General features: G+C 38.1%; 1 protein-coding gene across 1 annotated transcript in view; it reads right to left on the bottom strand.

Moving 5' to 3' along the window:
- The window catches only part of EYA1 (EYA transcriptional coactivator and phosphatase 1), a 160,556-nt gene that overhangs the window by 2,710 nt on the left and 131,494 nt on the right, over positions 1–26,352 (bottom strand). The window contains exons 12-16 of the mRNA XM_057735357.1: positions 14,856–14,914; positions 14,585–14,745; positions 13,551–13,665; positions 13,317–13,438; positions 9,346–9,446 (exon numbers count right to left, since the gene is read on the bottom strand). Coding sequence (XP_057591340.1) covers positions 9,346–9,446; positions 13,317–13,438; positions 13,551–13,665; positions 14,585–14,745; positions 14,856–14,914 — 558 coding nt within the window. The remainder of the gene's footprint in view (positions 1–9,345; positions 9,447–13,316; positions 13,439–13,550; positions 13,666–14,584; positions 14,746–14,855; positions 14,915–26,352) is intronic.

Raw genomic sequence — 26,352 nt, 5'->3', positions numbered from 1 at the left:
AATTATCTGATAAAGAAATAAAGAAAATGATCCCATTTACAACAGCATCAAAACCAATAAAACACTTAGAAGGTAAAGGACTCTACACTGAAAACTACAAGACATGGATAAAAGAAACTGAAGAAGACACCAATAATAAATGGAAAGGTATCACATGGTCATGGATTAGAAGAATTAATAGTTTAAATGTCCATACCCAAAGCCATCTACAGATTTAATGCAATCTCTCTCAACAGTCCAATGACATTTTTTTTAAACAGAGGTAGGAACAACAATCCTACAATGTATACGGATCTACAGAAGTCCCAAATTGCCAAAGCAATCCTAAGAAAGAACAAAGTGGGAGGCATCACACATCTTGATTTCAAGCTATATCACAAAGCTATGGTAATCAAAACTGTATGGTACCAGCATAAAAACAGACACATAGAAAAGTGGAACAGAATCAAGAGCCCAGAAATAAACCCATGTATATATGCTAAACTGATATTTTACAAGGGAGCCAAGAATACTCAATGGAAAAAAAGTCTTTTCAATAAATGTTGCTGGGAATACTGGCTATTCACATGCAAAAAATGAAACAACTCAAAAAGGACTAAAGACAAGTATAAGACCAGAAACCATAAAACTCCTAAAAGAAAAGACAGGAAAAAAGCTCCTTGACATGGGCCTCGGCAATGATTTTTTGGATATGGCACCTAAAGCATAAGCAACAAAATAAAAAACACGTGGACTGCATCAAACTAAAAAGCTTCTGCACAGCAAAAGAAATGATTGACAAAATGAAAAGACAACCTAGAAATGAGAAAAAAAATTTGTCAACCGTATATCTGATAAGGAGTTAATATCATACAACTCAATAGCAAAACAAATGATCCAATTTAAAAATGGGCAGAGAACCTGAATAGACATTTTTGCAAAGAAGATATACAGATGACCAACAGGTACATGAAAAGGTGCTCACCATCACTAATCAGGGAAATGCAAATTAAAACCACAATGAGATATCACCTCAAGCCTATTAGATGGCCTTCATCAAAAAGGCAAGAGGTAACAAATGCTGATGAGGATGTAGGGAAAAGGGAACCCTTTGGTCAGAATGTAAACTAGTACAACCACTATGGGAAAGAGTATGGCTGTTTCTCAGAAAATTAAAAATGGAACTACCACATGATTGAACAATCCCACTTCTGGGTATAGACCCAAAGGAAATGAAAGCACTATGTTGAAGAGATACCTGCATGTTCATAGCAGCATTATTTACAATAGCTGAGACATGGAAACAACCTAAGTGCCCATGAATGGATAAAGCCATTATCTATAGATAGATACCATGGAATATTATTCATCCATAAAAAAAGAGGGAAATACTACCATTTGCAACAACGTGGATGGACCTTGATGGCATTACACTAAATTAAGTCAGACAAAGACAAATACTTTATGATCTCATATGTGGAATCTAAAAAACAAAAAATCCAGAATCACAGAAAAGAGATCAGATTTGTGGTTACCAGAGGCAAAGAGTGCAGGCATGGGAAATTGGATAAAGGTGGTCAAATGATACACATTTCCAGTTATAAATAAGTACTGGGGCTGTAACATACAGCATGATGACTATAGTTAACACTGCTGTAAGATATATTTGAAAGTTAAGAGAGTAGATCCTAAAAGTTCTCATCACCAGAAAAAACCCCTTTTTTATATCTTTAGGAGATGATGGATGTCAAATAAACTTATTGTGATAATCATTTCACAATACATATGTCACATCATTAGGCTGTACACCGTAAACTTACACAGTGCTGAATGTCAATTGTATCTCAAGAAAACAATCAATAAATTCAGAGAGAAGAGAGAGCTCTGCTGTAATCTGGAGAGGGCAAACTGGGCCTGCACTGAATTTGAAGAATAGACAAACTTGGTTAGGTCGATGGAGAGGAATGGGACTCCCAGTCAGGAGATGGTACATGACAAAGGTGGGATGCACAGAGTATTTAGTGCTGAGGAGATGGGGCTGGGATGGTGTGTTCATGATAAGCACTAATAAGAAAGGAGATTTTTTTCAGGTAGAAGTATGCTAAGCAATTTAGTGAGGCACTAAAGGAAGGATGGGTTGGAGCTGTGGCTGATTGGTAGTAGAGAAACTAGGCAAAGCAATGGTGGAAATGGAGTGGGTGGAATGGATGGGAGACACAGTGTAAAGAGAAAATTCATGCTATTTGGTGATGGGTTGGAGGTACAGAACACCGAAGCAAATTTGAGTGGGTGAACTGGTTTGGGACAGTGGAACTGATCTGCTGATATTCAGATGGACGAAATGGGATACCTATATGGAGGTAGTCCATCAGGTAACTAGAGCCAGTTTAGGGACTAAAACAGAGCTAACCCACAAATCTTAACAATGATAGCCTAAATTGATGTGTATATGATTAGTTTATCAAGATTAGGCATATTTTGAGAGAAGTGGGCACCAAGACCTAAATCTTGGGGTCATTAGAACCAAAATATTCCCTAATGGGAGAATAATGACACATCCTTTCTGTTCCTCTTGCCCACATGTGCAACCTTCCAAATCCCCTTCTGCTACCTTTCCTCCTTGTCTGGTACTTTGCATTTATCCCTTCTGGTTATACATAAGATCAGTAATATAAAAAGCTGGGTGCATGGACATTCACATGTAATTTGAATTTTGCTGAATTATTAAAAATGTATTAAAATATTTCAAAACCATAAAAGCACATAACCTTTGCCCCAGGTATTGCACTTCTAGGAATTTATCCCACAGATGTACTTGCCCACACATCAACCACATAAAGACCACTCACTGCAGAACTGTTTGTAACAGTAAATACTGGAAACCACGGAAATGTTAAGGCCCAGGGGACTCATTAAATTACAGCACATTGATGTTATGGAATTCTGATGTGGCCATTTATAAGAATAGAGATGCAGAGCTCCATGTACTGATATGGAATAACTACCAGGACATAAAGTGAAAAAAAAAAAAACAAGTACAGAAAAAAGTGTATAGTTGCCATATCTGTGATTTCCTATGCATATACTATCTAGAAAATTTGCACATCAAGGTACAAATAGTTCTCAAATTGTAAATAAAAAGATTATTCTGAGAACTCATGAAGTTTACTGCACAGCTTTGCTCTTTGACTAGTTGTATATCTGCTTCCCTTCTGGACAGGAGTGAGCTCTTTAAGAATAAAGATGAAATCCAATTTAAGACCTGGCATATAGTATGTGCTCATTAAGTTAAATGAATGTAATGGCTTTAGAATAATAATAATCCCTTGTCTCACTTAAATAAAACTAAAAGCAGAAACTTGCATTAATTTTTTTTTTTTTAAGAAAAGAAGCCCTTATTTTGCTGTAAATAAACTCAGAATCAGGCATCATTAAGAAAATTCTCAGCTTCATCTTGGTTTTCAGCAACTTTTGGAATGCACATTGGAAATGACATTTTTTGATGAAGGCTGTGTCATTATGCAGAATAATGGATGCTTGCCCTCTTCCCTTCCCTCCATGTTACTCACAACAGATTCATTTTAAGTAGTTCTCTGAAAAGTAGAGTTATAAAACAAGGCCATTTTCACTCTAGAAACCAGAACTGCTGTCAGTGTGCAGAAGACTATTACTTACATTTTGATTTTTAAAATCATACAAATGCCTAATTATTTTCACTTGAAGAATGTTGTATTAGGGAAACAAAACATCTTATGGTTAAAAAAAAAAGCATGGCAGATTCTGACAACAAAAGACATACATCAATGATATCCACAGGTAGAGAGATGGCTTCTCTGAATGGTATTTCTAGAACAAAGAGGTGCTCAGAGAAAACTCTTACAAGAGACCTTTTTAGAATTTGTCCATTTCTTCTAGGGTGAAAAACTGAAAGCATTTCCTCTAATATTAGGAACAAGACAAGGATGTCCACTCTTACCACTATTATTCAACATAGTCTTGGAAGTCCTAGCCAGAGCAATCAGAGAAGAAAAAGAAATAAAGGAATCAAAATTGGAAAAGAAGTAAAACTGTCTGTAGATGACATGATACTATACACAGAAAACTCTAAAGATGCTACCAGAAAACTACTAGAGCTAATCAATGAAATTGTTAAAATTGCAGGGTACAAAATTAATACACCAAAATCTCTTGCATTTCTATAAATAAATTCAAGATGGATTAAGTACCTAAATGTAAGAATGGACACTATAAAACTCTTAGAGGAAAACACAGGCAGAACACTCCTTGACATAAGTCACAGCAAGATCTTTTCTGACCCACCTCCTAGAGTAATGAATATAAAAGAAACAAATGTGACATAATTAAACCTAGAAGCTTTTGCATAGCAAAGGAAACCATAAACAAAACAAAAAGACACCCCTCAGAATGGCAGAAACTATTTGCAAACAAAGCAACTGACAAGGGATGAATCTCCAAAATACTGAACTGCATGAGCTGTTTGTATATCAAAAAAAGAAACAACCCAATGGAAAATTCTTCAAAGAAAACATACAGATGTCCAACAAACACATGAAAAGATGCTCAAAATCATTAATTATTAGAGAAATGCAAATCAAAACTACAGTGAGAATGGCCATCATCAAAAAATCTACAAACAATAAATGCTGGAGAAGGTGTGGAGAAAAGGGAATCCTCCTACACTGTTGGTGGGAATGTAAACTGGTACAGCCACTATGGAGAACAGTATGGAGGTTCCTTAAAAAACTAAAAATAGAGCTACCATTTGATCTAGCAATCCCACTCCTGGGAATATATCTGCAGAAAACCATAATTCAAAAGCATACATGCACCCCAATGTTCATTGCAGCACTATTTACAATAGCCAGGACATGGAAGCAACCTAAATGTCCATTAACAGAGGAACAGAAAAAGAAGATGTGGTACATATATACAATGGAATATTACTCAGCCGTAAAAAGGAATGAAATAATGCCATCTGCAAAACCATGAATGGACCTAGAGATTGTGATACTGAGTGAAGTCAGACAGAGAAAGACAAATATCATATGATATCGCTTTTACGTGTATTCTAAAAAATGGGTACAAATGAATTTATCTACAAAACAGAAATAGAGTTACAGATGTAGAAAACAAACTTATGGTTACCAGCGGGTAAGTAGGGGGGCGGAGGGGGCAGATAAATTGGAAGATTGGGACTGACACAAACACACTGATATATGTAAAATAGGTAACTAAATAACGATGTACTATATAGCTCAGGGAACTCTACTCAATGCTCTGTAATGGCCTATATGGGAAAAGAATCTAAAAAAGAGTGGATATGTATAACAGATTTACTTTGCTGTACACTTGAAACTAATACAACATTGTAAATTAACTATACTCCAATAAAAATTTTTATAAAAGAGATCTTTTTAGACTAATGTTTTTTAAAAACCAAAGGTACGTCTTACCTTTTCTCTTTGAAGGAGTGTTTTTTAATGGTATGGATTATAGAATTAGATAAAACTACTGATGAAACTCCTGGGACTGTACTGGTAAAGAGAACAAGGGTGACAGCAGAATTCAATTGACCATAACAAAACAGGTAACTAGCAAAATACGTACTAGTTTTCATTTCTGGGCTTAAAAAATATAAATACTTCTAGCAAAAGAACACTATTTAGGGAGATGACATCTCTACAGAGAAGAGAGGAGAGTTTTATACTATATTTTTTAAAGGACATAGGAAACTAAGAGAGACAAGCTAAATAGTTAAAATTGATTTAGAAGAAATGCAGAGTGTTGTGATTTTGCAAGACATTTTAGTGCCCAAACTTGCAGAACTTCACTGGTTCACTGTTAATTTTATTTAGTAATCTGAAATGCTTGTGAACTAAATTATAAACTAGAATTAGTGATTTATTTTAAAAATTTTAATCATGAGTATAAAAGTGGGAAAAAGAGAACACTTAACATAGTTCTATCTACTTCCCAAAAGGAAAGAAACAAACATTGCACACTATATTCTAGCAATTAAAAAAAGCATTAAAATTATTTTTTTGTAAATCAAATCATATTTAAGATATGTAAGTAAAGTTTGTAATTTGAGGGAACTTTGTGCTGAATCTCACAGATATCATTGGCTTCAAATCCTAGTTTGGATATTCTAGCTGTGTGAGCTTGGCCAAAGTATTCACCTTCCTGTGCCTCAGTTTCCTCATCTATAAAATAGGTCTAAGGGCTCCCTCCTCATAGAACTGTTGTGAGGATTTAATGAAATAATGGATAGGAAGTGCCTAAAAGAGGTTCTGGGATATAATAAGGGCTTTACAATTGATAGTAAGGATAACCATCTCTTTATCTCTTTAGCTTGAATTTTTATATAGAGTTTTTAAAATGGGATATTGCTAAGTTGTAGTCTTCCCCTACATTAAATATTTCCTATAAGTTAAATATTAAATATTCTCTATTTCTATGCAGAACCCCACACATTAAAGATACTCATTATTTACTGTGAACTATTAGATCCTTGTTTCCTAACTCATGCACTAAGAACTGCTGTTTAAATACTAGTTAACCCCAGGACACGGAAGCAACCTCAATGTCCATCAGCAGATGAATGGATAAAGAAGATGTGGCACATATATACAATGGAATACTACTCAGCCATAAAAAGGAATGAAATTGACTTATTTGTGGTGAGGTGGATGGATCTAGAGTCTGTCATACAGAGCGAAGTAAGCCAGTAAAAGAAAAACAAATACCATATGCTAACTCATATATATAGACTCTAAACAAACAAAAAATGGTACTGATGAACCTAGTGACAGGGCAAGAATAAAGACTCAGATGTAGAGAACGGACTTGAGGACACAGGGTGGGGGCAAAGGGGAAGCTGGGATGAAGTGAGACAGTAGCATTGACATATATACACTACCAAATGTAAAACAGCTAGTGGGAAGCTGCTGTATGACACAGGGAGATCAACTCGATGATGGGGGATGACTTAGAGGGCTGGGATGACGAGGGTGGGAAGGAGTCGCGGGAGGGAGGGGATATGGGGATATATGTATGGATACAGCTGGTTCACTTTGTTATACAGTGAAAACTGGCACAACAGTGTAAGGTAATTATATTCCAATAAAGAGCTAAAGAATAAAACAGTTGAAGCTAAAAAAAATAAATACTAGTTAACCTAGAAAGGCTAGACAGAATACAAGAAAGGAATGAACAATTTGTCACTCATGATGATAGATTTACGACATCTGAATTGTATGCACAATTATTAGGAATCTGAGTATTTCTAGAAAATCTGTACACTTTACAAACACACATAAAGGTCTTACAACTCCTGGTTACAGTTTCATTAGCATTCCCACGCTGGCAGCTCTCAAGTGCAAAGAGTTCCTTTGTAACAGAGCGTACTGGACTGATCACATACACTTATCCCAAGAAATCAAAACAGAAAGCTGAAGCTACAAGTACTCATTTACAGTCAAAAAATTTAAAGAGGATATTCTTTGTAGGCAGCTGCCTAATTCTTTTTGGTATAGATGTGTGTGTGTGTTGTTCTGAATAAAAAGTATAACATGTCCAAGCAATGGAAACAATTTTAACTGTTCTTCAAAGAGAGCAAGTACTCTTAGTCCTATTACTACTTTCAATTCTAACATCAAACCAAGAATTCCTTTACTTTTTCCATGTTGTGTTCACTCACGCAAATATCTAAGAAACATACTTCTCAGAAGGGTTTAGGAAGAAACTTGCTCACAGAAGCCTTGATTGGGGCCAAAAGATTTTACTTGTGCTCTTTGCATTTTAAGTCATCACTTTCATAAACATTCTTCTGTCTACCACAAGCTAGAAAGCCACATTTTGGCAACCTTCTCTTGAAATTAAAATTTTTTGGTGAGTACTAGATGGAGAAGGACCAGCCTGGAGGGCAGATTCACACCTTGGCCCTGGGCCATCCTGGCATGAAATGCTGCTCTTCAGTTCAGTGCTCAGAGGTGCAAATCTATTCCATGTTCCCATAGCCACTAGGAGGTCCTGTCTAGAAATGGCAGAAGATTCCAGAGGCTTTCTCAGGAAAAAGACTTGAGTCTGGATTTGCACCAAATATTCTCTTTAACTCTCCAGGGTTGAGTTTGGTTACTCTACTTAGTCTGGGAAAGATTTCTTTTTATGAAGACAGCCCCAAAGGCTAACAGATGTACCTAATGACAATGGTGGCTGGCCACTGGTGAAGCTGGAATGCAGAATTAGTGCTTAGATGGCAAATACTGCTTAGAATCAAGCTTTCAAAAAGTGTGTGTGGGTTTCCACCAACACTGATCACACTTGGGGAGATTGTCATCCTGGGCACATTGTGTATCTATGGGTATAAATGAAATAATCTATTATTTACAGAATTAGGGTCAGCTTTCCATGATCTTACTGGAATTCAGAGGCATTGAAGGTGAATTTAGCATTCTTGGACTCTATAAGGAGGCTGGCCATGGGTCATGCTTAATGCTACATCTATGGTCTGGTGCCATTTCTGGAATACACTGGAATATTCCACAAGAGCTTGCCTCCTTTATGGAAATATACAGTGATTTCTATGAGTGAGTGTATGGGGAAGAGAAGAAAAAATTATCGTACCGATTAATCTCATAAAATATTTAATGCTCTTCAATTTAAGTAATATTAGTGCATGACTGTGCCAAGATTTAGGGAGTTGACAAAAAGATGAAGACGGAGTCTCAAACAATAATCAAGCACAGTCATGCGCTAATATTTCTTAAATTGAAGAGGGGAGTCCAAGGGCCTATAGTTGGGTCTGCTCCTTTCCTCCTCTCTGAGCATCTCAAAAGAGGCAAAGCATTGACCTCGTGATCAAAAGAAGGTATCGTACTCTAGGGCAGAAAACAGTTTTGCAAGCCAGCTCTGATCAACTGGTAGAATCTTTCTGAATTGATGTTTGGGAGGTTTTTAGGCTGCATCCAGGCTCAAGTAACAAAGGTCTGATCACCTGGTGATGTCTGCCAGGGGTGCAGAGAGGGGCGTGCTGGCATGGGCAGGCACGTGTGCCGTCTCCTTTCTGGATGACGGCTGCAGAACTAAGCCTTCTTTTCTGTTCCCCAAGTCTACGTTCTATGAAGACCAATCATCCGTGTCCCCTGAGTTTGTGAATATCACTCTTGAAAAAGATCACTTCAATATTGATTTAATTCTGCTCTGCCCTTGGTCAGCGCTTACGGTTCTGAACACATTCATAATCTGTTTCAGAGAAATCTGATGTGTTCAAATGACCCAGTTCTGAGGGTTCTGAGGACTAAGAAGAATTAAAGGGCACAACCGGCACCAACGAGGAGCACTCACCTTTTTTGCCCCTTGTTCCTCTTCCACACCATCTCCTATGACAACATACACCACTTTTCTTCCAAACCTCTGAATTATCCTCTCAAAACAGCTTTCCTTTCCTAATGAACAAAAGTAAATCATAAAAAAATGTGAAGTCTGGGTAAGTCAGTGCTCCAGAACTTGAACTTTTTATATAAAATGCTTTCTTCATGCTTCTGATCCAACTCTTCCATACTCGTGCGAACTAGAAAAAAAGTGCTTTTGTATGCCATTTGGGGAGTATGTAGAACAGCACAATACAGCAAAAACTGTAAATGAATGACCCATGTAGTGTCCTGTCCCTTGGAAATGACAATTTTAGTACTTTTTCCCCCAGACTCATTTATCAAAAAGTAGGATTTAGTCCATCTCAGTATAGCATTTGGTGGAAAAAGTACAGTTTTCTAACTGCACTTTTCTCCCTACGAGCTAAGACTAAACAAAAGCAGGCCATTCTGGCAATATATTTTAACTTGATTTAAAGAATGTTTCACGAGCTATCAAACTTTGAATACAATGTCTGATTGAAAGGTTGTTGAGAAGGATGAAAAAAAAGGATTAGTTTTGTTATGGCAAGAGAAATCAAACACTGGACTTAGTTTATCCCTTCATTTCCAGGTTGGGATGCTCTCTGAATGAAAGACACGCCGCATAAGCCTAATGTGTTAACCTGAAATATTCTTGGAAAAGTGTTCTTGAAATGAACGTCAGATAACTTGGGGCCCTACGAGAGAGAGCGTGCTTGCCTCACCTAGGCATCTAATGTTCAGTAAAGCACTTTCCTAGAGGAAAAGTGGGATAAAGGTAACAGGATACCTGTATCTATTATCTTTCCCATGTCAAGACCAGTTTGGGCTCCCGTGGCAGCTACGCTGTCAGCACATCCCTTCAGTTAATGCGGCCATTGTTGCTTCTTGGAGCAGGAACTGGGATGCCAAGTCTGGGGCTGCCAATAAGGTCATTTTAATGGACAATGGGACAGTTTATAGTTTTCAAATGTGAATGGCTGGGCAAGGGCTGCACCTCTTTCAAATAAGGATCACATATACACACGAACAAATTGCTTGTTTGCTTAAACAAATGTCTGCTTTATATTTGTATTTTGCACTAAAATCTCTAGTTTGCATCTGACAGAACAAAATAAGGCCAGCATATTCAAAGGATGTCATTTCAATGCTTCTTCAGTTGCCCACTAACCTGTGAAATATTAAATCACTTTGAGAAACAAATACAAAGGATGGTTTTCACTGCAAAAATATACATATAAGCAAAGACTCAGATGTCATGAAACTTTCTTTCCCCTCTTAGAGGGAAATGTTTATGTGGTTTTGTAAAGTTTCCTTTTCACGGAAAAAGGAAGGTAAACTCAATGTTATTTAAAAATAAAGCTATGATGGCCAAAAACCTCTCACCTAAATACTATCTCCTATAGGATTCATTGTGAATTTTGGGTCATGTACACATTTTCCACAGTAAGGATTAATAAATTGTAGCTGACCTTTACAATTTAATTTGACGTCTTACATGAAGTTTTCATTTTGATGAATCCATTTTGTCTGAAAGAACATCATAGCTTTGCTGAATAAGAGATGATTTCCTCTCGTTCTCTGACTTTGCCATTTTGCCTACAAGGAAGATTCCTGGGTTTTCTGCATTGATCCCCAAATTATCTCTCATTTGATTACAAAACTAGCAGTAACTTACAGGAGTTTCAATCCCTACATTTCTTATTAAAAATACCATAGAAAACTGATTCTACCAATGGTTTTGAGATCATTTCTACCACAGTACAGTTTTTAAATCGAATTTTTATTCTATACTGAAAAAAAATTGAAGTTTAATATTGCAAACAAAATGCCATTAAAAGATACTTTCTTGATTGTTACTGTAATTTCCTACTATCCTCACATTTTCAAATTCTTTGGGATTACAATTCAACGTGCGGGACATGTAATACGTTAATTGTTCTTCCCTTCTGGGAAGTTAAGTGCTATCCCTTGTGTATTATATGCTCATTTGGAATACGTTCTTTCTTTCATGTGCTGATAAACCTTTACCTTGGATCCTTGTTTACAAAACACAATGATTCCTCTTTATTGATACAGATAAAGACCTGAGTTAGTGGAAACTGACTGCTGTTTTATATGAGAACATATAAAAATTCAAGTTCTACTGGGCTACTAGGAATTCTATTTAGTATACTCCTTTTTTTATAAGTATTTTCCAGTATTCTGTCCTTGGCCCTTCTCAGGAAGCATCAGTCATTCTCAAACTCCAACTATTTCCCACTTGACAGGGCTATCTTAATATCCCATAGGTTTTTCAAACTCACATTGGTAAGATCAAACCCTTATCTTTGCCATCAAATCTGATTTCCCTATCTGCTAACAGTGTCACTACCGACCCAGTTGCCTAAAAGAAACCTCTGTGTCAGCCTACTTCTGGATAAACAACCATTTATTCACCCACTTCATTCAACACTGACTGAGTACCTACTATGTGCTGGGCCCTATAGCTACCATGATGAGTGAGCCGGACAGACTCAGTAATCAAGGAGACGATGAACAAATAACTAAACAAGTAATTTTTTGGTGATAATTTAGTAAGTTCTTTGAAGGAGAAGTACAAGCCAAATAGATAGCGATTCTGTTTTGCACTCCCCTTTTTTTAGCCAGAAACAACCTTCTTTCCACCTGCCAGGATACGCACCCGCCTTCCCTAGGACTCACTTACATAACATTCATCTCATTAGGGCAACATGCAAGGCCACTTATGCCAAGACCCAAGTCTACCTTTCCAGCATCAGCTTCCCTTGGGCGTTCCATATTAGTCACCCAGGATGACTCACAAATCCCTCAGCAGGGAACACACTTTAATTTCTCTGTTGCTTTGCTCTTACTAGCTATCTGCCTAGTAAACTGCCTAGTAAACTCTTATCTACCCTTCTACACCCGGCCCAAATGTTATATCTTCCCGTTAGCCTTCACTGACACTTGCCCTATGCCTCATTCTGGGTGGGAGTGAACGCTCTCCCAAGGAAGTACACATTCAGGCACTTGGTGGTAGGACCCCTTAGGATGTGGAATGGAGTCTGCTGAACCTTGGGGTCAGAGAGTTCTATTTTGACCCTTAACTTTACTAGCTGTTAATCTGAATAATTTACTTAAGTCCCTGCGCTTTAGTATTTTCAGCTGTAAAATGGAAAGGCTGTGAAGACTGACTTTAATATGTAAAACGTTTAGCACAGTTCTGAGCATCTAACCTGATAAATGCTCATTTACATACTACTTTGTCATATTATAGTTATTTTGGTGCCTGCTTCCCCTGCTAGATAATGAATTCCCTAAGAAAAGAGCCAGGTCTTCTTTTTATCCCTACTTTTGTTTTGTCTTGGTTTATATTTTAATTAAATTTCACATTAATCTTCTTTCCCAACTACATTTCCTTCTTGTAAGAATTTAATTTTCTTGAGCCCCGTAACAAAAATGGGAACTCAATTGTTTATACATGTTGTAACATAAAACCAAAAAAAATAGTTCCAGTAATAATTTATTATTAGAGTTAATTAAAGCTGCTATTAGTTATTTTATTTCCACTTTGTATATTTCTATATAACTACTTGTTTTAGCTTATCAAATGTTTTTGTTGATGTTGCCTAAGAGAATGGAAATAAGATGATAATCCAGAAGTGATGCTAAGTTGACTACAGCTAAAACACATAGGTTTTAATGTTAGCCAGTAAAGTAAAATTTTCTGAGCACATGGCTCATGCTTTATATTTCTCTTGCTATCTAAAGCCTATGTTGACAATAAAATTGATTAAATCGTTCTTCTAGTTTTCCGACATTTAGCATTCTGAAGAGTAGTCCTATTTATTGCCTTTCATTTTTACTAGCCTAAAAGCGAAGGGTTTACTGTTCAAGAAAGAAATTAATTAAAAAGCAGCTTACCTATTTTAGTTGCACTGTAGATATTTTCTATCGGAAATACAATTCCTAACCCATATAGCAGGACTTTTGCCAATGCTGGGATAAGCTGTGTAGTTGTTACTAAAATATTCACACAGTTCGTCCTATGAGACCAGAAAGAAGAAAAAAAGTTGAAAAATAAATCTCCAAAATGAACAAGCACAGCTCATTTACAGGCAAAGGCACTTTGTACGAAGTGACCTGGGGAGAACTTACCGGGAGTGAATGAGTGTGAGAGCTTTCAGGGCCAGTGTCAACCAGGAGTCTGTCAGGGCTTCGATCTCGGCCCTCAGCTGCAACCAGGCTTCCCTCTTGGCGGGACCAAGCAGACCTGTGGATTTAAAAGCACATGAACTACTTCCTTACCAACTTGTCTCGTCAACTTTATAAACAATACACATTTAAAACTACTTGAATACTACCCTCAAGCTTTGTAATATACTAAGCAATTTTTTAAGTTATTCATTTGACAAATATTTAGTGCTGTAGGGAACATCTATTGTTTCTGCATTCCTATCATCCTTCTTCTGGTTATAGAAATCATCTCCTTTTTGAGGAGCCTACTCTCCCCCATTCCTCCAATCATGAAGTTTGGGCAGAGCAGATCCTACCCTCTGGCTCCCAGAATAAGCATATGACCTTGGCTTGGCCAGTGAAAGCCAGTTTTAGAACTTTTGCTGACTCTATTGGGAAAGATATTTTCCACCCCATGGAGGTGCTGGACTGGTAGAATATAAGCCTGGGTCTACTGGTGGGCATATTTGCCACCTTTTGGGAGGAACTGACCCCATAGGAAATCAGAGGCCAAAGATTACTGATCACATCATCTGAGCATCTGAATTTAGCCAGAAATCAACAGCACCTAAACTTTTCATTAGGTCAAAATATTTCTTTTCATACCAAAGCCATTTTGAGCCACAATCAAAATATCCAAACCAATACAACCATCTACGTGGTAGAAGGGGCTTTATGATTAGTCTTAAGTCCTTTAGGCAAGAGGTCAAGAAACTTACTCCAGGTCACACCACTACTAAGGAATGGAGAGAGGACTAGAGTAGCCTGGCCAGGGCAGCTGATTCTAGTCTATTATTTCTGTCACTCAATCACAGCAGAATAATAACTGGTTAGATGAAACTGCTCTCAAAAACTATCCTATCTGAAAAAGTGTGATGTAAAACTGTGTGGTACTTTGAGCATGTTATCAAGACTGTCTTAACTAACCCAGTAAGCTACTGGTGAGAGTCACTTGCCTCCAACATTATTTTTGTAGGTATTGTAGATCTCTTTTACTCGTCTGTAACGGAAGGCCAACTTTCTCATCCAGTCTACACCGCCCCGCACACCGGTTGCCAAGCATAAATTAGCGCTGGTTGCCGCAGCAGGAAAGCCATCTGTTCCAAAGTTATATGTGCTATTTAGATGCAAGAAAAGCCCAAAGTTAACCAAACAGAAAGTTCATCTTTATGAGCTGAGCAATTAAGCTATAACATGGAGTCCATCACGTCCCATTCATGGGCTCACCTTAGGTCTTGTCCATTGTCATCTGAAGAGACATCATCTATATGAACTTGGTCACATTCCTGAAATGCAATTAAGATGACACATGTTAATTTTCAAAAAGCATCTACATATTTTGGCGGCGGGGGGGTGGGTGGGACGGGGTGGTGAAATCCACACAAGGCTATTTTTAAAAAAGCCCAAACACTGTAATGGGAGTGTTTTCCAACCACATCAATCAGTAGGTGGCAGTCTTGTTAAATTGATATTTTTACCTACTTCGGGTCCTTTTTCAATGTAAGAAACGAGCAATGTCATTAAGGACTACTGTTATTCAAGTTCAGAAAGCACATTTTTGTGTTTAGAAAGGAAAGTGATTGAAAACAATTAGCATGTGTGTTCCATAAACCTCAGGTACCTGAAGACATTGTGCTGCTCCGAGCTGATTCAGTCAATGCCGAAGCGTAACTGAAACCAGACATTTCGGTAAATCTAACATGCTAGAAAAATTAAACCTGATGCTAACTGCCAATGAAATTATGACCTCCGATTGCTGTCGAGCCACACACCAACACAGCCTGAGGCCAGCATGCGGAGGAGCCCAGACCAGAAAATCTGTTACTGGTTTGCCATTGATTTGAGAGATGCGAGTTTTATTCTGTGTGTGTGTGCGCGCGTGCGTGTGTGTGTGTGTAGGAAAAAAAAAAACATGGGAGACTTCACAACCTAAATAAAAATAATCAAATTCATGAGTTGGTTTTTTTTTTTTTTTACTGTTTTTAAAACTTTTAAATTCTTTTTCTTACTGTTTCACTATTATTACATAATCATTTTAAATAGGTGTATGAGTTGATCATAGAATAATGATTTGAATAGACCTGATTTTAAAATCCCAAACCATGTGTAAACTGTTTAGAATAGGAGGTGTAATTGTGGGTTAAAGCTCAGTTGGACAAGTTCACGTGGATACACCTGCTCCCATATAAGCACCCCTACATCTTACTGCTGTGTCCCCAGGCCCCACCATCGTTGTGGGAAGAGCAGACACTCAATAAACACTTGTTGAACAAATGAAGGCAAACTAATTTGGAGACAGACATGGTCTCTAGTCCAGAAACAAGTAACACACACTCGGCATGCTTTACTATTTCAGTTTTGATTCTTTTCTTGGCAGTCAGCCTCCAAATACCCCAGAGGCCTTTCTGACACTTAATTCCATTAAAAGTTTTAGTTAAAAACTTTTTAAAGAAATCTGTAGGCATGCATCCTGTATTTTAAAAGCTTCTTCGGACTAAAGCTCAGGTCATCTTTCCTTATAGAGTTAATTTTATAAAATCTAGCCTATCCCTCTAGTGCTTCATATTCAATGTGTAACAAAGATGCCATAGGTAAAGCACCACAGGAATAGAAGGTGTATTTTTTATGTTGCTGGTTCTTTCTGAACAAATTCTTTGCTCTCCATAGATCTGTGAGCAAAGGAGCAGGAGACAGAAGTTGAAAGAAACTCAAACCAGCTGTTGCTTAACAGAATTAGAATCCAGCCCCCACCCCCCAACCTCTTCTTTCTAAAGCATCTATTTTCTAGGCAACCCTCTCCCAGCAAGCAGCAAGTTCCAAGGAGGAAAAGACTTTGACCTTGTAACCCTCCCCAGCTCTCCCGAGGTCCCTAACCCCAGATAAGAAAAAAAAGAATAGAAGTCTAGGAGGCCTCACAGGCAGGACTGTGAATTTAACATTTAAAAAAACAGGTCATTCCTGCAAAACATGTTTGGAAACTTCTCAGCGTTATTAATTATACACAATTCGGAGGATGAGAGATGAATGATAGTTGTGTTTTTTCGACAACGTACTTATTCTGGGTTTAAAGAATTACTCAATCATGACTTTCTGCTATCTAGTCAGAAATACAAAAATTATGTTGTTGGTAAACAACTCTTTCAGCGTCCACGGTTAGTTACGACACAAACAAATGCAGAAAAGCATACTCCCCACAAACAAACAAAAACCCCCAAAGCTTTAGTGCTACCATGGAGGATTTTTCTCTCTTGGGAGAAAGAACAGAGAGAAGGAGGAAGTTGAGGAATTAGAAGAGGAAAAGATATGTTAAAAAGAATTTAATTCAAGGAATCAAAGTTGACCTAAAGTTACTTGGTTAACTCTAGGGGTGGGAAGAATTCTTTACAAAAACAGGGTGTTAAGAGGCTTTTCTTAAGCTGATGCAGTTGTAAATCTCCATTACTAACAGAGCAGCCCCTTATCTTCTAATGACTGTTGACGACTCTGCCCTGGCTATTGTCCATCCACATCCTGTATTTGTTTTCTCCTGCCAGCTTTCCTTAAGACTTTTTGTTCCCAGGCTGAAGCCCTCATTTGAAGTGTTGTTCAATATCTTGGTTCGCTCTAATTAACTGTCAACAGCTTCCAGCTTTTTTTACCTGCAGATAACCAAACTCACTTCACGGTGATTTCATTAAAGCAAAGTTTGGGGTGGTGGCCACACAACCGGAGAACTTCTGTAGAACGATTTTACTCAGATTATAAAAAAAATCAAGAGCATTTTTTAAGGGCATCGTTAGCACTTTTTGGAATTAAAACATCATCAAAATGTCTATGTAGAATGTGTTTTTGGAATGGGTACTCATTTTACTTAACAGTAGACAAATACTTTGTTGCAGAAACTTTGAATGGATAAGATACACAGTAAAGATGCATCACCACTAAGTCTCTGTGTGAGTTTACAAATAATGGAATAAATGTCTTGGGAAATAAGCTGTGTATTTTAAAAAATTTAATGAGAAACTATAATATTACTATTTTGATGCTTACCTATGAAAAACTTTAATTCCTTAAAGAATGGAGACTATTAAGATACTGAAATACCATTTCATTTCCCAGCAGAGCCCTGTTAATGTGTGAACCTGTGCTAAGTGTATTCACTCTCAAATTAGAAACTGCAGTTCCCTGCCTTCTGATATCCTGAAATTGTCTCCTTCATGGGGAGGAGACTCCTGTCTTCCACTTTTCAGAAGCCATCTAGCTTTTTGTTCGTCTTCCTGTGAGCCTAATTTGAGGTCTTCATTTTTGCTTTCCGAATTTAGTTGCTTTTAGTTTGCAAATTTGTTATAAACCCAGACAATTAGGTAACTGAGGGAGGGGAGCAGAAGGGGCTCTGGACCCATGAAACAATAGCAACAAAGTTGAAATTCCCCACTGGAAGAATCTGTAGACCCAGAAAACAATAATGGAAGCTTTCTATATTTTCAGGTGCCAAAATGTACTCCTACAAACCTTAATTTGACACTTAATACACAGTGTGGAGAATATATAGAATTCCATGAGAAAATACATTTTTATTCCCCCAAAGACTGAATGTGCTGAAAATGTACTTTCGAAATAAACTTCCAAAAAGTATGTGATAGGATTTTAAGGAGTTCAAGTTATTACTGAATCCACGTTTTGGGGTAGCATCCACATAGGGGCTCCCACTGCCAGTTCAGCCAATTTAGCATATTTCACACATTAATCAGTCCTCCTGAGGCTTGAGATGCCTAAGGGACCTGTAATATACATGGGTGTCAGGCTTAGGGTCTCATTTGGGGGCATAAAGTAGTGATTTCCTAGACTCCAGGTAGACTTTGCACTCAATACCCACCCAAGCTGGCTAATGGGTGCCTTGGATTAAAAAGCTGATTGTTTATTTATTCATGTGTCTGATTATTTATTAAGGGGTGACTGTTCTGGGTATTGTTCTAGATGCTAAGGACACACCACTTAACACAAAAATCCTTACCATCTTGGAACTAACATTCTAGTCGAGAGACACACCCAAACAAGAAGATATGCAAAATGTACAATCTGTTAGACAGTAGTAAGTGCTAAGGAGAAAAAAATAAAGCAGGCGAGGGGACTATGCAATACTGTGGGGGTATCTGGGGAAAGCGCTTTGCAGGCCAAGAAAAGAGCTGGTTCAAAGACCCTGAGGCAGGAGGGGAAGAGCTACATGGGCCAGCAGGTGACAGCGAGGAGCTGGCTCTGCTTTGGAAGTAGCATCATTATCAGTCCCTGTCCTCAAGGCACCTACAGTTTAGCAGGAGAGCCAAAAGTTAATTAACTAACTACATATGTGATAAGTTAATTACAGTTGTGGTAAATGCTGCAGAACCTCTCTGGAATCCAAAGGACTATCCTCTTGGAGAAAAGGGAACTCTCCTACACTGTTGGTGGGAATGTAAGTTGATGCAGCCACTATGGAAAACAGTATTGAGGTTCCTCAGAAAACTAAAAACAGAATTACCATATGATCCAGCAATCCCACTCCTGCGAATACACCCAGACAATGCTATAATTAAAAAAGATACATGCACCCCTATGTTCATAGCAGCACTGTTCACAATAGCCAAAACATGGAAACAACCTAAATGTCCACTGACAGATGAGTGGATAAGGAAGACATGGTACATATATACAATGGAATACTACTCAGCCATAAAAAAGAATGAAATAATACCATTGGCAGCAACATGAATGCAACTAGAGATTAGCATACTAAGTGAAGTAAGTCAGAGAGACAAATATATATCACTTACATGTGGAATCTAAAATATGGAACAAATGTACCTATCTACAGAACAGAAGCAGACTCAGAGACATGGAGAACAGACGTGTGGCTGCAGGCGGGGAGGGGAAGGGATGCACTGGGAGTTTGGGGTTGGTAGATGCAAACTATTACATTTGGAATGGATAGACAACAAGGTCCTAATGTTATAGCACAGGGAACTATACGGCATATCCTGTGAGAAAACATAATGGAAAAGAATATAAAAAAAGAATGTATATATGTACACATTTACAAAACAATAAAAAATAAAGAAACAAAGGACTATCCTCTTGCTGAATGGTGGAATTCTATTTAGTCCAAGAGGATTGCGGAGGTCTGAAAAAGTGAAATTATATTTTGCTAGATCAGAGAGGGACAGCCTGGCCCACTGTTTATTCTGGTTGCTTTTGTGGTTGGAGTAATCAAATAAAAAGATACATGGTGGACGGCGAGAGATGGTTCACAATCACTGAAGCTGTGGTAACAGAAACAAAACATAGCTTTTAGATCCCAGACTGTCAGTGCTGCTTCTCCACTTTTGAATGGCTGTAGGGTGGGGGTGAGGGAAGGTGTCACTTTTGGGGCAAGCCATCCTTCCCTCTAGGAAATACCCTAGACTTAGAGATGCAAAGGGACTCTGTGCAGTTAGTGAGCAGGTCCCAGAGGTGAGAGGGAAGGTTCTTGAACATAGTTTCTTTTATCCCCCAAATTACAGATGTGGGATTGATGTGGGACTGGAAAGGGATCAAGAGGTGGGCAAAAGAGCTATTTGTTGTTCATGGCTTTCCAAAGGGATGTCAAAATCAATATTTTTGCATAAAGGCTCTGTGTCAAGTCAATCCTAAAGGAATATATAATTAACATTTTTGTTTAACCAGTTTTCACATATACCCGCATCTCACAAAGAGATTCTAAGAGTCAGGCCAGTGCTGGGCAAAGTTGGGATTATCTTTCACTAGGAAAATTTCACAATACTGAATTAGATATTGCTAAAGCACTGGGCCCACTGTTGCCATCCTGAGCTCAGTCCCTCCCTTTTCAGAAGTCCTAGTTGACACTCGATTACCAGTGTCCCGTGTTGACCCTCAGTATCCATGAAGAGCAGACCCCTCCTTCCCTCAAAGTGATGGCGAACAACTCCAATAAGAGTTGACTCTCATACTTCTGTGGAGTTCCTGCAAAGCAGGCCCATGGTTTCTCTTACACGGAATCCTGTTTCTTGTTGAGTTGAATTACTGTTACTTATTTGTGTAGAACACAAAATAGTATTTAATGTTATAACCCATTTTACAGATGCAAATAAATGAAGGCTCAGAAAAGCTAAAGTGAGACATGATACAGGTTTTGACTCCCAGGATCTCTGGATTTCACACAATGTAGACAACTGCCCACTCCATGTGGTGGCCATGACCTAGGTCCCTGGTGGCTTGTCAGTTGTTTCACGTTTAGGGGACTCCTGCTCCAGGATGTATCCTCTCCTTCATCTGCTCCATTCCTACCTGGGTTCATTGTTTGTCACCACAGCCCCTCTCCCAGCCCGGAGCTTAGATGTGAGTCCTCCACCCTCTGGTACAAATCCAGCCCCTTCATCTCTCCACCCAGCCTCCAAATGACTGGCACTTCAGAGGGAAACTATCCCGGAAGGAGAGATTGTGGGAACTGGGTCTCTGCCGGGGTGGAAGGGACAGAGCGCAATGCAGGCAGTGAGAACATAGGTGCTAACATGACTTTGACACAACATGTCCTAATAGGAGACTTGAAACCAGGAACAAGGATTTGGCCACAGTCACGGTAGGGCTGAGTAAGGGCAGACGGCAATGATCAGGGAGGCGTGAGGTTGAGCCCACAGGTGCTGGCCTGCAGGCTCTGTTCTACCTGAAAGGCTCCTACGAGCATCCTTTAGGTAAACACCACAAACCAAATAACCAAAGTTTACCCTCGCCTGACCTCCCTTTATGTTCCATGGCCTGTGCTTCACAGAACAGTAAAATAAATAAAATTAGCAAGCTCCAGTTTACTCCCGGCCCTCAGCTCAGAGACATCTCAGTACTCGTGGGGCTGGATTATAAAATGTTCACATGCATGGCTGAGGATAACTGCCAACACATGAAGCAGCTGAATACCAGGTCCAGTGTGGGGAGGAGGAAGAAAGCCACATGGGGTCCGATCTCACGGCCATGCGGCAAAGGCACAGTCTCTCTCAGAACTCTGGTTGCACTGTTATTCTGCCTTTTTGGTCCCTTCTGTCATTATTCTTGGCACCGCAACTCAAGCTGACCTTTTTCTGATCCATCATCATCTCTGGCCTTCCAGGGCCGGGCCACAGACATGTTCTTTTGGATCGAGCCCCAGGAATAACTCTGATTTTGTACAGGGGCTCATATGCAAAATATTAAGTTATGGCAGAATTTTTCTGCAAATATTTATTCTGCTTTGATACTGTAGTGGTTGGACTTTTCCCCCCAAGCCTTTCACTTGTGCCATAATTATGTAAAAATACACCATACCATTCACGTTCGTTTAGGAAAATTAATAAAAAGAATTAAGACAGTCACAATGGGTCTCATTATCTGTGCCAAGCACAGTGACGTCGTTGCTGGGACGTTGAGGTGTTTATACCCTTGAATTCGACACTAGAAACATAAACTGCAAGTAAACCTGCAGGCTTTGAATAAACAGAGACTCTTAGAAGACTTTGAGGTAGCCTACATGTTATGAAAGAGGACAATATAAAAATGTTACAAACACGTCTTTGGAGAAGTTGAGTTACATAAGCCCCAATTCTGCCGACTGAAGCGATATTTGCTCCATTTTCCAAGTTCACCATGAGAAAACGAACACCAAACAGCCGACTAATTGTTTCAATACCGTCCTTTACAAAGTAAAAGAGAAAGGAAAAAAGAGTCACCGGAGAACGAGCTTTTTCATTGTGTCTACATCAGCAAGCCTACTGAGACCTGCGGGAGCTGGTGAAAGCCAAGGAAACGATGGCTGGGTTCTCTGTCCCGTCCTATCTGTCATCAAGCAGTTACATCCACTGCTCTGACCTTCCCATTGAACAATACAGATACTTGCTTGATACCTTAGACATCTACAAGTTACTAGAAAGTTTTCCTTTTATTCCTAAACATGAAAATGTTTAATTATACAGATTTCAGGAGTATTTCTAGTACTTTAGCAACAACTCACACGAACTGTCTGAAAGCTTTAACAAGTGATCAGCAGTGCTTGAAAAAGTAAAAAAAAAAAAAAAAAAAAAAAAGACATCCCCCTATAGATCTGCCCACACTACTCTCTTTCTCATAGAAAATCTAAATTGTACCGATGGCATTACAGGGTGACCAGTATTTGAGGTGACAGAGGTTTTAAGGGAGTGATTTCCATGGCAGCTTTTGGAAATAACTCCTGACTGACTACAAATTTGCATAGCTTCACTGGAAAAATAAGGTGAAATGGGTCATCCCTAGAGATTCTCTGTGTTTCAGAAGTTCTATGTAGGGGGAAGGGGTGTTCAAGAAACAAGTTAGTTGATGGCAAAGACGTGAAGAATCCTGCTTCTAATTCACTGACAATTCGATTCAGCGCATCGAGCTCTGTGGTTAAGAAATTCTGTCTGTACTGTATAGCACAGGGAACTACATTCAATATCTTGTAATAACCTATGATGGAAAAGAATCTGAAAAATATATATATAACTGAATCCCTTTGCTGTACACCTGAAGCTAACGCAACATTGTACATCAATTATATATACTTAAATTAAAAAAAGGAAGAAAGAAATTCTGTCCAAGAGTGAGTAAATGTGCACAAACCAGGGTTTTACTTGCATATTTTGCTCTGTAAAAAAGAGGCAGTCCGATCAACATGCTGTATATTTAGACTTACTGATGGGGAATAACATACTTGCATCGTGCTTTCTAAAGGTGTGTCCAAACCCTCACCGCACTTTCAAATGGATGCAATGAAAAGCCACAGAACGGCTGTGTCCCTGTGCCCATCACCATGGACTGGCTGCAAGCCTGCAGCGTGGGCCACCTGGAAAGAAGGGTGTGCTGGTCGCAGCCCTGTGACTGGCGCTCAGTGGCAGGACCTGTCAGGCCTGTCTGGGGTGCACCTAGTGACCCGCCCATGGCCCATGCTTTCCCACCACAATGCTTCCTTGCAAAAGAAAAGGATGCAGATCACCCAGAGCTACGGCACAGGAAATGAAGAACAAAGGGAGGTTTTGAAATCATTCTTTTTGACAGTTTGGGAAACACAAGTTAAGGAATTAAAATAGAGCTGGACAAATTTATCTTTACATTCCCACTTTAAAACTATCTACTCAGCACAGCATCAGTGCCAATGCATATTTTAAGTCAATATTTAAATATCCCTGTCTGTTTTGTTAGGAACACGATGACACAACTATAGAAGCCAGTAGGAAAAAATGAAAAGAGAATTTCAAATCTCAGAAACTGATAAGAGGAATTTTAACATCTATTTTTGAGGTTTGGTAGTAAGATGCAACTTGTGGAGACACACGCTGTTTTTAATTATTGTTTGTTACTTAGAAAAACAGTATTTTAATATATTTAATGCTACAATATCCTGTAGGGATTATCTAAATGAGGAGAGGTATTTTACTAGAATCATGTTTACATTAGCTAGGAGACCTAGGTACCGGTATTTGAAACCCAAGATTTGAATTACAGCAGTTTCAACAAAGGCAAGATATTAGCTATTTCAATCTCATTCTGTTTAGGTGAATATTCATAAAACATTTAGAGAATAAAATCTTTACTGGAAGTACCTGAAGATGGCATATTAAGGCAAAAGATAAAGTGCTTAAGCTACATTTTCATACATGCACAAAGGTAGACTAAATATTGAAGATCACTAAACAGAAATTACAGGACTCTCAAGCTTCTTATGAACAATAATTAAAGAAAAGATGAGAACATGTTTTTAAATTTGTAATACTGTCTTATAATATTACTTCCTTTATGTGCTCATTAAAAGTAAGATGTCACGATACCGCTGCAGCACACGGCTCAAAGAATCCCAAAGGAATTACATGAAACCGGTTCCTTCTTAGAGAGTGGTATAGTGTTAATAAATCTCAGCTTCACTCTGTCTGGAGTTCCTTCTTTCTAACCATGAATACCTTCCTTACCACACGGTTATATTAAATATATTTGTCTTTATTCATACCCTCCACCTTAGGGTGAGGAAAAGAAAGGCTTACTAATGAAAGCCAGGAAGAATTGAAAATGAGCTTTTAAAATAAAATGAGCTTACTTAAAATTGTTCAACACTGTGTCTCTAAAAGTACTGGATTCATTGAAGTGATAATTGTGGCCTCAATTACATTTGATCAAATGATATCAACATAATTTTCTTTACTTAAAAAGTAGAGTATACAGTGAATAAAAAAATAAACTGAATAAAAAGCACAGAGTGAACGAAATATACAGTGAATGCCTAATATCTAATAAGATCCATCTTTATTAAGTTATGATTTGTGCAATAGCACAGCTATTTCAGTGCATTCTATACCCCTACCACATGATGCTATACATAAAAGACTTTGGCCCAAACACACAGCTTCATTTATGGTTCAGCTGAATATAAGAAGATATGGCATTTTACAAATTTGCAGAGAAATCAGTGAAAATGTTACATACCTTCAAATGAGGGCAGTGCATCAGTGTTTGATGATATGTCAAATTGTATTATACAGGTTTTCATTAAAAGATCATACATATTTTTAATTATATCATGTAATTTAAAATCAAGTAGTAAGATAAAAGACTCGAGGCTGACAGTGTACAAAATAATAATTCAGAGCTTCAAAAAAAAGACAACTCAGCACATATCTAATATAAATGTCATTCTTTTGAATGTCAGGACTACTCTTAAGAATAAGCCTTTGATTTACTGCTGAACTGATTTCTCAGTTTTCAATGGGTTTGCCCATCGTTTTGCAAACATAATTTGTCATTGGCCACAGTGTTCTTTGTAATTCCTGTTGCCTTTCTTTTAGATCTGTTATTCCTGCTGAGAGTATCTACCAAAGAAGAATTTTTCATAGTGACACCAACTCTATCTTGCTGTGAATAATCACATTTTCATAAAAATCATTCTTTTTATTGCAAACTTGCTGCCAGAAGCATGGAAAAATACCCAAACCAGGAAGCCTTTTATCCTTTTCTGCAATCACATTCTTTTAACCTTCACTGCCATTTGAAGAAAATTAATCACATACTAATTTATTCACAAAGCATTTAACTAGAATTTTTCATTTACGTGGAATATTTCTGTTTTGATCACACATAAACCAATGAACTAAAGCTGTAATATTCAACAGGTCATATTTTCAGAGAGCTCTTTTTTTTTCTGAATCAGTTTTTCACTCTAAAATTCTATATTTGCAACAAATAGAAGTTGTGGTTTATTATCATTCCATGTCTATTTATTCACCTTTATTGAACTGCAAACCATATGTCAATACAATTTTTAAAGACATATTTTCAATGTAATTGGTTTTTTAAGTGACTCTGCAGGGGTGGGGAGAGAAATTTTAAAATTTAAAAGATCAGTTTTTTCATTCTAGTTAATTTATATGTCCAGATGACTTTATACTGATAAAAAAAGACTCAATCTTACATAAAAGGATGTGTAGCTCAGCATAACAGTCTTAATTCATAAATGAATTAAAAATTTCCACGCTGATTTCCTCTGCTGTATAATTACTGCTGACTCTGAAGAGAAAAGCAGGCAGAACCGGACACAGGCACTTAAAAAAACAGGTTCCCCATGAGCTGCAGGAAGGGTCCGTCAACACCTTCCCTCACTGTCAGCCCCTCGTGGTGGGAGTGAGGACCTCTGAGGAGGCCACTTTCTGACTCAGAAAGCTCTCTTTGCTTCCAAGTATCAGTGGGT

Source organism: Hippopotamus amphibius, chromosome 5, assembly GCF_030028045.1.
Source record: "Hippopotamus amphibius kiboko isolate mHipAmp2 chromosome 5, mHipAmp2.hap2, whole genome shotgun sequence".
Taxonomy (NCBI): Eukaryota; Metazoa; Chordata; class Mammalia; order Artiodactyla; family Hippopotamidae; genus Hippopotamus; species Hippopotamus amphibius.
This window is presented reverse-complemented; position numbering and strand designations above follow the sequence as displayed.